The 10686-nt window shown below is 38.0% G+C and overlaps 2 protein-coding genes across 2 annotated transcripts in view; both read left to right on the forward strand.

The window, feature by feature from the left end:
- The window catches only part of LOC113036185 (bifunctional heparan sulfate N-deacetylase/N-sulfotransferase 1), a 48947-nt gene extending 46087 nt beyond the window's left edge, over positions 1–2860 (forward strand). Inside the window, exons 13-15 of the mRNA XM_026192339.2 lie at positions 127–236; positions 778–880; positions 967–2860. Coding sequence (XP_026048124.1) covers positions 127–236; positions 778–880; positions 967–1086 — 333 coding nt within the window. The 3' untranslated portion in view covers positions 1087–2860. The remainder of the gene's footprint in view (positions 1–126; positions 237–777; positions 881–966) is intronic.
- Positions 2861–5588: 2728 nt separating this feature from the next.
- On the forward strand, positions 5589–10460 carry cd74a (CD74 molecule, major histocompatibility complex, class II invariant chain a). Its single transcript, XM_026192379.2, has 9 exons — positions 5589–5819; positions 7490–7659; positions 8120–8214; positions 8352–8408; positions 8497–8580; positions 8687–8765; positions 9114–9314; positions 9411–9473; positions 9588–10460. Exons 1-9 carry the CDS (start codon positions 5731–5733, stop codon positions 9602–9604), a joined length of 855 nt encoding a protein of 284 aa, XP_026048164.1. The 5' UTR covers positions 5589–5730; the 3' UTR covers positions 9605–10460.
- The last annotated feature ends 226 nt before the right edge of the window (positions 10461–10686 follow it).

The raw sequence follows: 10686 nt of genomic DNA on the forward strand, positions 1-10686 counted from the left end.
ATGAGCAAATAAACTGGTATCAGTCTTAAAACTCCTTTATCAGCTCTGCTCATTATTAATTTGAGAGTGTCTTATAGCTTTCTGCATACCCAACTATCCTCTTCCTGTTCACATACTGTTTCCCAGGTGTTAGTTTTGGATGGACAGATGCTGAAAACCGAGCCTGCTTCAGTCATGGACAAAATCCAGAAGTTTCTTGGCCTCACTAACATTATCAACTACCACAAGATCTTAGCGTAAGTATCTTCATCCCAGCATGTTGCTTTCAGCTGCCAAGTTTACAGATGAACTTGCAGCTGCATTAATAGCTTTCCTGCCTTCAAATGTAAATACAAAGATGGGATTTGAGTCATTAGCTTATTAAAAAACCTTAGCTATCAACAGCTCCCGCTAGTAAAGAATTAAGACATTTAAAAAATCATTACATTAAAAAAAATCTAAATCACTTGGCTTTTAAAAATGTGTTTGTCTCATGGTTAATTTGAAGGTTTGTCAGCTCAAAAAAAGATTTCTCCCACCCTCCTAAAATACATGCTGAAAGTTCTAAGTGTGAACATCACACTTCTTTAAGTTGCTTATTGGAATGGGATTATTTGTGGAGCCGTCAAACATGCTCATATGTCCACGCGCTAGAAAACAGCACGTGGACATATGAGCAAAGAAAATATGACGGAAACACAGTAACTGGGGGGAGATTTTAGATTTTCAATATTAGAATTGAAATTCTAAATAGTCGTTTCTTATTTCTCAGTGTATTCTTGTGTTTTTTACGTCCAGGTTCGACCCTAAAAAAGGTTTTTGGTGTCAGCTGCTGGAGGGGGGGAAGACAAAGTGTTTAGGAAAGAGTAAAGGACGCAGGTACCCTGATATGGACCCTGAGGTAGGAAGAATTATCACATTATAGTATGATCTTTTTTTAATTGCTATATTTTAGTTTAATATTTGCTCTATTTTTGCGTTCTCCAGTCCCAGGCGTTCCTCAGGGAGTACTATAGGGATCATAACATTGAGCTGTCTAAGCTGCTCTACAGGATGGGACAGCCTCTACCAAGCTGGCTCCGAGAAGAGCTGGTCCACACCAGGTAGCAGCACCACAGGGGAAAACCACACCTCCTCATACTGAACCACTAATATTCCCTGCTGGGGCTCACTGGCCTCATGGCCTGAAGTGTTGAAGATCCCAATTTGTTTTGACTGAGATTTGAGGATGAGACATCCGCATACAACTCAAGACTCAACTGTGATCTTCCTAAATAGGGCAACAGTGAGCAAACCAGGAACATGGAAGCCTTAACGGTGTGCACTGAAGAAGAGACCGGGGAAGACTCAAGAGGACGCACACGAGGAATTGTCGGTGTTTGATAATCACATGGCCGTTCTCCTCAATCAAACTTATCATCACTTGAACTTCTTCCTGGAAATCAGAGGAAGGGAATAAAGTCTGAAATTTCAGTTGTGGGACACAGGTGATGGAGAGCATCACCTGTGTCCCCGCCAATGAATTTTCACGTAAGGAGCACATTAAAGCAGGCTTAATGGATGATATCCCGATCGCCTGAGAGACATTGGTTCCAAATGCCTTTGATGCACGTGTTTGTATGAAGGGAGAATGGGACGTCTGAAGTCTTGACTTAGGCTGCATGTTGTAGCCTTATTTGATAGGCCTTGGTAGAATCTAGTTATCACGTTACAAGTGCCAGGACAAGAATCTTCCTTAAACTATTACCACATGGACTTTTCATGGCTCTTTTTTTTTAAAGTGTTTTTTTTCCTTTACTTTGATTTTAACGTCTCTGTAATGCGGATGGCAATGCATTGCTGTAGAATGTACCAAAATTAAACACTTTAGCGCCATTGGTTTCATATGGGCCAGATGTACAGTACAGTTGCGTACACTGTTTTCAGCTTAGCATGCTCTGTAGCCAGTTTTACAACCATTTGATTGGCTACAGCAGGAACATAGGACGGGTGATGAAAGCACATTGTTTGAAGATAAAAGGTTACTGGAAAGCACACTCACGAAATTGTTCCTACTACAATCTGTGAAGAAGAAGATCATAAGCTAGCTACTGTATGTTAACGCCACACTCTGGTCCCACAAGATTCAGAAGATTGTGCATCTCAAAATCTGGTGTCAGCATTGTTGTTGTTTTTTGTTTGTTTGTTTTGTTTTGTTTTTTAATCACAGCTGTTTATGTTTTCTTATGTTCTGTTTCATGTCACTCAATAGAAAAGGTTTTGTTTGGGAGATTAAAAGCTGACTCTGCTTATTTAAAAACAGAACAAACACTTAAAGTCACCCGGCAAACCAACAGTTCGCCCAGAGAGACCGCTCAGACATTTTGGTTGTCGGTCAAGGTGTTACCACTGCAACTAGATGTCAAACGTAGGTAACAAAAAGCTGCTCTTCTTGCAATAGTTTTGTACGATGTTCTGATGTTATAACAATGCACATGACGGTGACTTTATAATGTAAATAATGCGAAAACCCTCTGTAGACCTAAATTATTGAATGTGTTTGGGTTTACACTCTCCATCAGCCCATTGTGTGAAATGTCAGTGCTCTACTGAGGGGGAGTGTGGAAATTTTTATTTTATTTTATTTTATTTTTCTCCTCACTGTGCAGAGGTGTGTCGCTGAGATTCTTTCCTCTCATGTCCTCTCACTGCCAACTGTTGTACAAAGGTACTGAGTCTCTCCATATAAAGTATTAAATGATAACACATAACAGCAACGATGGTACTAATCTCCTGGACTGTATGATAAAGATTTGTAATTGTTGTCAATAATTTTTACAGTGTAACTAATATTGTCGGTGCTTTTTAATTTGCAAATAAAACACCACTGTATTTTTCAGTAGTTGGATCTTTTTTCCTCTCCTTTCTCTGCTGTTTGGCTTCCAGCTGTTTTTGTTTGTTTGTTTTACATAAACAGCTCTTTCATTTAATAAAGTCATGCAAAAGCCTACCTCATGCTATGATTATATAAGAATATGGAAACAAGATTAAACAGTGGCGGATCTAGAAAACTCTACATTTGGGTGGGGGCAAGAGGTCTAGGCAGGGTGGCACATACCTCTTCAGTGAAGGTTGTGAGAATCCCTTATCAGAATCAGAATACTTTATTGATCCCTGGGGGAAATTATTTATATGAATATGTCAACAAAATATCCACAAAACACTTTAAATTATTAAGTGCATGATCTCTTCTAAGAAAACAAAGACAATTAGGTTGAGAAAATTAGTTGGGGACAGAAAATTGGGGTGGGGGGAGCACGGATCTACAGCATTGGGTCAGTTGCCCCCCTTTGCCTCCCTGTAGATCCACCCCTGAGATTAGAAGATGAGCCTAGTGTCAAAATGCTCACAGAGTCTTGTGAAAAGGGAAGTTTCTTCCAGGGTTGGATGCAGTCCTGTGAAGTCCATCCATAGGAATTAAGGAGTGTAAGCAACTTTGTGTTGCTGCTAGCTAAAAGCTAATTGCTTGAAAACAGTCTGATCACCTCTAGAACAGCAGTTTTGGTGGTTTGATGGTTTTATAGCATTCGTTTGTGTCTTGTAACACAATACTACAAATTTCCCAGGTGTGAAAGTCCCGTCAAAGACACCCTAAAGGTCAGTCAGTACAATGCTCAGATACTGCACACAACAAAAGGCCAACAGCTACATGTCAGACTCTTCAGGCCTCTGTTAGCATGTTAAATGTTCATGACGGTATAATTGGAAAAAGACTGAACAAGTATGGCTTGTTTAAGGTTTTGCCAGCCAAAAGCCTCTTCTCTCTAAAATGAACATGTCACCACAGCTTAAGTTTGGAAAGTTGAACAAACCACAAGATTGTTTTGAACGGTCTTGTCTGTCTAAAGGACAAAGTAGAAATGTTTCACCAGAGTCACATTTGGTGAAAAGCAAACGTAGCATATTAGCACAAACACCTCATAGCAGCTGTCAAGCATAGTTGGCAAGAGGATTTGGGCTTGGTTTGGAGCCACAATACCTGGTCACCTACAGTTACTGAGTCAACCATAAACTCCTCTGTATACTGAAGTATTCCAGTCAAATGAGAGGCCATCTGTCCGGCAGCTAAAGCTCGGACAAAACTAGGTCATGCAACATCGCAGTGATCCCAAGCACAGCAGCAAATCTACAACAGAATGGCAAAAAAGAAATGTCCTAATCAAAGTTCAGATCTCAATCTGATTGAATTGCTGGGGTGGGACCTCAAGAGAGCTGTGCATAAACTAACACCTGCAAACATCAACGGACGGTTAGTGCTACCAAAGGTGGCCTGTACTCTGTACTTTCTTTTTTGCATTACTATAAAAGGACACCTTTCTGATGCTGGCTTGTTTTAACTAGCCACTCACTTCCACTCTACTTCCACTCCACTAACTCTTTCTTAACCAAAATGTACATTTGAAAGTATTTTTTTCCAGTGAATTATAAAGACTTGAGTATTAAATTGTGACACGAAGTGCATGCAGTTTTTAACAGAGCGTAAATATGTTTTTCAGCCCTGAAAATATCATTATGGGTATAAGAAGCCTAAAAATATTTTGGTTATAATTAGTTGGCTTAAAGACCTCCTAATTTTGACCCAGCCTTATAAGCACCAAGGTCATGTGACTGTAAAAATGTTAACGTGTGGTAGTAAATTTTGCAGTCCTAAATAAGTCCTTAAATATATTACAGTCCACAGGTGGGAGTTTGTATGAACTATTATTTTAGGGGTAGCTGTAAATTATAAGCATTCAACGTGATGATGACCATTATGCAGAGATTTCTAGAAGCTTCCCAGTCTCCTGGTTTGGATTGAAAAACAAACTGTTTTTCTTTTTGTTTCACTTTATGGAGACGTGAAGCAGACAAACCAAATCCCTTGATAGCACATTCAGCACTAACTTTTATTAAGTAAAAACTTTTACTTACTTACATAAGTCTTTTACTCTAAAGTCCACCAGATTTACAAGTAATTCATATTTCTTCTTTTCGTTTCCTCATTGGGGAAAACACCTTAAAGTGTACAAAGAAGTCTCATCTTATTCCTAAAAAGGCCAACATAAAAAGTAGACAAATGTACTCACCACATTTCCCTTAATATTGTTGTAATTGTAATGTCTAAAACTTTGTTTTAAAAGAACACTGCATATTACTATGATTTGATTCACTGTTTCTTTATTCTTTAAGCTATAATAGTAATATTAGCCTTTATTTGTAATTATGGGAATATTATTATAATATTTTCAATTATATAACATGTACTTTATCTACTAATACAACTACCTAAATGTCATAATGTGCAGTAGTAATGAAACCTAAAGTATGTATTTTCACTGATGTAGTAATTCAGTCATCTAATAAACTACTGTAGTATTATTACTAGCAGCATTATCTATATTTACAAATAATTAATGTTTACTTGCTAGAATTAGCAGAGGCAACTGAAAATACTATACTATCAAACAATAATGGTAAATTCTAGATCTTAAACCGTCGCTTATGTCGCTGCTGTCTGCCTCTGTCAACAGATGATGCTATTAAATCAGCCAATCAGAGTGGCGCTAGTGATCCGTCCCACAACTTCTTGTTCTTTTTTTTTTTTAAATAGAGAGGCTTTCTGTGGAACCCGTCTGGTTTTCTTTTCCTCATTTTGTAGGCAATTTATGCTCTAGACGTGTTGCTCTTTGTTCAGTTTGTTGCTTGAAGGAACGGAAAGAACTCCTAACACAGATGGCCCACTCTCCAGACGATGCACCCCTGGCCAGGGGAAACCTGGCAGACAGTGAGGAGACGCTTCTTCCCCTTGCAGCACCAAGAGGGTGAGAAGAGTGTACTTTATCCATAGCAGCTGTTTGTGCTGTATCTTTAAAAATTATTATTATTTTCAATAAAGTGCACCTTTTTAAATTGGCTCACACAGATAGAGCAGAATAAATTTAAAAAACTGAAGTTTTTCACCAAAGGTTAGTTGCTTACATGCAGCAGTATCACATTTCCTTTAATTTCATTTAGCAATAGCAAAGATACATTTTATGACATTTAACTTTGAAGGTAGGCCTATCTGTTTCAGATTTGCACTTATTCCTTTTTAGTTAAAAGAGCAGTAAAATTATTTCGTTTTTATCTTTTATAATTATATATTATAATATTATTTATGTATGTATTCATGTTTACAACAAATAATGCTTTTAAAACATTTCGTTTTACTTCTTAATTTCACTGAACCGCACTTCCCCTTTCAGCCAGGACAAGGCGTCTGCCTAGTAACTGGTGACGCAGCAGTTGTTATTGGCTAATAGAGAAAAGAAAATGCCTTTTTTTTGGGAACAATTCAAGTTAGAAATAAATACAGTCTACAAGAATTACAACTTAATAATCGATTAGAATCTGATTTATGAATAAACGTTTTGTGTGGACTGTTGATTGGAAATAATAGATAAACAAACTTTATATTTTCCTTTACGACACAGATTATATTGGCGGTATACATGAATTTATGATAAACAAATAAAAAAATAAATTGCATCGAACAGACTAATGTCGCAATTTAAAAAGCGGATATGTAAACATATGACTTTCTGACTTTCACTATTAATGTTTTCCAGCAATAATGAAAAAGTAACATTGTCCTTATACGTTTGCATTTGAGAAAAATCATTTTACACCTATCTACCTTTGTTTAATTTGCAAGTTGAACTTGAATCATAGTTGAATATGACTTCCTGCTGAAGCCAGAAGAATGTATCTGCCTAGTAACTAGTGATACTCACATTCTATTGGCTGAAATAAAAGAAGGAGCAGTAATTAGATCTGAGATCACTCTTTTTTATCTAATCTAATTTTTTTTTAATTATATATTTCCCAGATTTGCTGCTCTTTACATGATGGAAAATAATTGTTTTTTTATGGTTTACTGATTTGATTCCCAGACAGCTGGATCGCAGCTGTATGTTATATCTCTCCTCCCCAACATATCCTACCCATTTTCAACTCCTGCCCCCCACACTCAAAAACCAAACAAATATCTTTAAAGATTCAAATTAAAAAAAGGAACAAAAGAAAATAAATTTTAAAGGAAATTCAAAGGCAAACAAAGGAGAGACAAAGGCCAATCCCCCCCTCCCCCTCCTTGTTTTCTTCACAGATTTGTCCCTTCCTTTACATCACGTAATGTGCGGTAAATTAACATTTTACACACTAATCATGATCATTTTTCATCATCTACAGGTTTGACTAAAGGAAACTGTGGCTTTCCTTTTTTTTGTTATTGTATTTTTGTGTGTGGACTGTCCAAAATCCAAATGACTCACCCAGGCCTTAAAAATGTCACACACTTATAGAAATCCCCTCACGTCACTTTCATACCAAGAATTTTTTTATTGGAATCCCATGTTTTGTTTTACCGTTTTTTATGTCCTTCATTTCTTCCACCAAACCTCCTGATTTACCTCCAACCTTTTAGTGACACATACTTTTCTATTTCTCACAGAGGCTCCAACAGTCGTGCCTTGAAAATTGCGGGTCTGACAACCTTGGCTTGCCTGCTGGTGGCCAGCCAGGTCTTCACTGCCTACACGGTGTTTAGCCAAAAGCAGCAGATCCACACTCTACAGAAGAACTCGGACAGAATTAACAAACAGCTGACCCGCTCATCTCACGGTAAAGTCGAGCGCTAAAACCTTAATGGCCACACAGAGCCCTAAGGGGATGTGTCATTTTGAGTGATAGTTTTAATTAGACAGGCGGACGCGGGCTGGAACGCTGAGGAGGGAAGTGAGAGTTTACTTTACAGAAGCTGAGTTTGAAGGTGGATGGAGAAATGGAAAGTTTATTGTGACTCATGGGGAGAAAAAGGTTAACTGTGTGATATTTTTATGTTAATAGCATTAAAACAAGATTTCAAACAGAGGCGTCTCGAGAGATACTGTTAAACAAAGAAACAAAAACACATTCCTTTTTTAATTCTCTATTTATTATGTAGTCCAACTTTTCAATTTGTTTCTGCTGAGCATTAATAATTTAGACATAAAAAGAGCTACTTTTTCTTGTACTTGCATTTATTTAAGTTTTTTGTTGTTGTCGCTGATTTTTTTTTCTTCTTTTTAATTTTTTTTTTCAGCTGTGGCTCCAGTGAGGATGGCCATGCCCATGAACAGCCTGCCCCTCCTCATGGACTTCACCGAGGACTCCACAGCACCCAAGACCCCCTTGACTGTAAGTGCACACCATCTTCTGGGAAAAAGTTCATATTTGTGTGCAGCTGGGATTCATTTAAGGCTTCAAATTAATTGCTAATGCTTGGATTTAAAAGTTGAATAATTAATTTCAACTTGAATGCTCCCTTCCTCCAGAAACTGCAGAACACTGCCATTGTCAGTGTGGAGAAACAGCTGATGGATCTCATGCAGGTAGGTTGCAAACACTGTCTAGCCTCACATTCCTTACCTGCGTGTTGATGTGTTGCTGACGGTAAGCTCTCGAACGTGCTCTGAACAGGACTCCGAGCTGCCTCAGTTCAACGAGACCTTCCTGGCCAACCTGCAAACCCTGAAGCAGCAGATGAACGATAGCGAGTGGAAGGTGAAGCGTCACACGCAGTGATCACATTGCTAACGTAGCTAAAATAGAAATGAAAAATGGCGACTGTCCTTTTAGCCATGCTTATCTAACACTTTCTGTATTGTAGAGCTTTGAGACCTGGATGCGCTACTGGCTTATCTTCAACATGGCCCAGCAGCAGCCTGCAACCCCCACACCTCAGTCAGGTTAGCTCAACTTTTCTTTCCTTCACTTTTAAGTGTTTTATTACCCAAATAGTTGCTATAACAGCAAATACAGATTTTCCTGTTTTACTAGTATGCACTAGTTTGGCATTTAAGTCATTTTTTTTAGAGATTTATATATAAAAAAAGAAAGAAATACAAAATGTTGAAAAATTATTGGATGTTGTTCATGCGTGTTTCATGTTTGTGAGCTGTGCTAAGCTATCTGAGATCTGTATTCCCATTAAACTCTCAACAAAATGTCTTTTTTTTTACAGTCTTTATTAACGACTTTTTAATTTTTAACTGGTAAATAAAACCAAAACGAATGTCTGAATATTCTCCGCTCAGCCACTACCATCAAGACCAAATGCCAGGTGGAGGCAGCACCCGGACCCAGCAAGATTGGTTCATACAAGCCCCAGTGTGACGAGCAGGGCCGCTACAAGCCAATGCAGTGCTGGCACGCCACCGGCTACTGCTGGTGCGTGGATAGCGAGGGCCATCCCATCGAGGGAACCACCATGCGTGGCCGTCCCGAGTGCCAGAGAGGTAGAGGACACGGATTAAAGGATCTTTTCTTACATGTGTAGTTTTGGTGAGGCTGTTGTGAATGACACCAGATGGGTTTTTTCCTGTTAACTTTAGCTGCATTTCCTCGTCGCATGATGGTTGCACCCAGGCTGATGCAGAAGACATACGACATGGATGGTGAGTGCTTCAGATTAGTTTCTTTGTTTTTGATGATTTTTCATTTGTGAGATTTTTCACTGGCATCATCATCATGATCACTTTGTTGTTTGCTGTTTTCATCTCTTTTTCCAGATGAAAAACAAAAGTGAAGCAAATCTTGAAGAAAGATTTCATCCAGCAATCTCTGCAAATGACAGACGTCATGCCGCACTTCAATTATTAACGCTTCTATCCCTGATGAGCTCGTTTTGCGTGGAATCTCGTGATTTTAACCATTTTTTTGTGGCTGCTTGAAATCGGATCAATAGAGGCCTGTTACACCTTAGTGCATTTAATTTTGAAAAAAAAATTGCCTTTACGTCAGATTTGTTTTGGGGTATATTTGTATAATCTACAATAAGTACATTAAACTATGTGAGTGTTTAATATGTTTGGTTCTGATGAATGCTTAAAGGGTAGGTTTACCGCATCTCCTTCTCTTAAACTCAATGCAGGAAAATGGAAGCTTGGTTGTGATGCTCTGAACATTGAAAAATTGCATTTATTAATGTAAACCAGCCTAATTTCTTCCCGTGCTGGTCTGATAATCCAAACCTCACAGAGGGCAGTTTAAATAGGTTCTAATATTTTGCTAGAAAGTAGTGTCAGGAAAAAAACCCAAAGCAACTAGGAACAATCTGGAAAGAGATGTTGCTATTTTACATATAAATAAATGAATAATTTGCATTTCCAACTAGAAATCTAGCTAGTATAAATCTACATACCATAAATACATACCATAAACTGTGGGCTAACCTATCCTTCACAGGATGTGAATATGATAAAGTTACTCTTTTATGACATGTTTGTTTTAATAAGGTTGATGAATAAAGTTTTCCTATTAACACCGCTTGCATTACATCTTTCACATTATCTACAGTTAAGAGAAATCATTGCTTAAGCTGTAATCAAAATAAGGTCTGAATAAACTTTAACCTGATTAGATGCAGTGACGCTGCTCACTCAGTCCTGGATTTTGTGGCATTTTTTTAAAAATTAGACACTTTGACACTCAATACATTTGCCGTTAAAGAACCTGAAATGTGCATGAGTGCACCGACTCATCCTTTTAGTTCTTTTAGAAATTGAGTTCTCTCACATTTTCTTAAAAAAAAAAGAGTGCCCCCATCTTTTTTTAAGCACCACTCTCACTATCAGTCATCAAATTAACACGATCTAACAGGCAAAGGTG

This window comes from Astatotilapia calliptera, chromosome 2 (assembly GCF_964374335.1).
Source record: "Astatotilapia calliptera chromosome 2, fAstCal68.1, whole genome shotgun sequence".
NCBI classification, from domain to species: Eukaryota; Metazoa; Chordata; class Actinopteri; order Cichliformes; family Cichlidae; genus Astatotilapia; species Astatotilapia calliptera.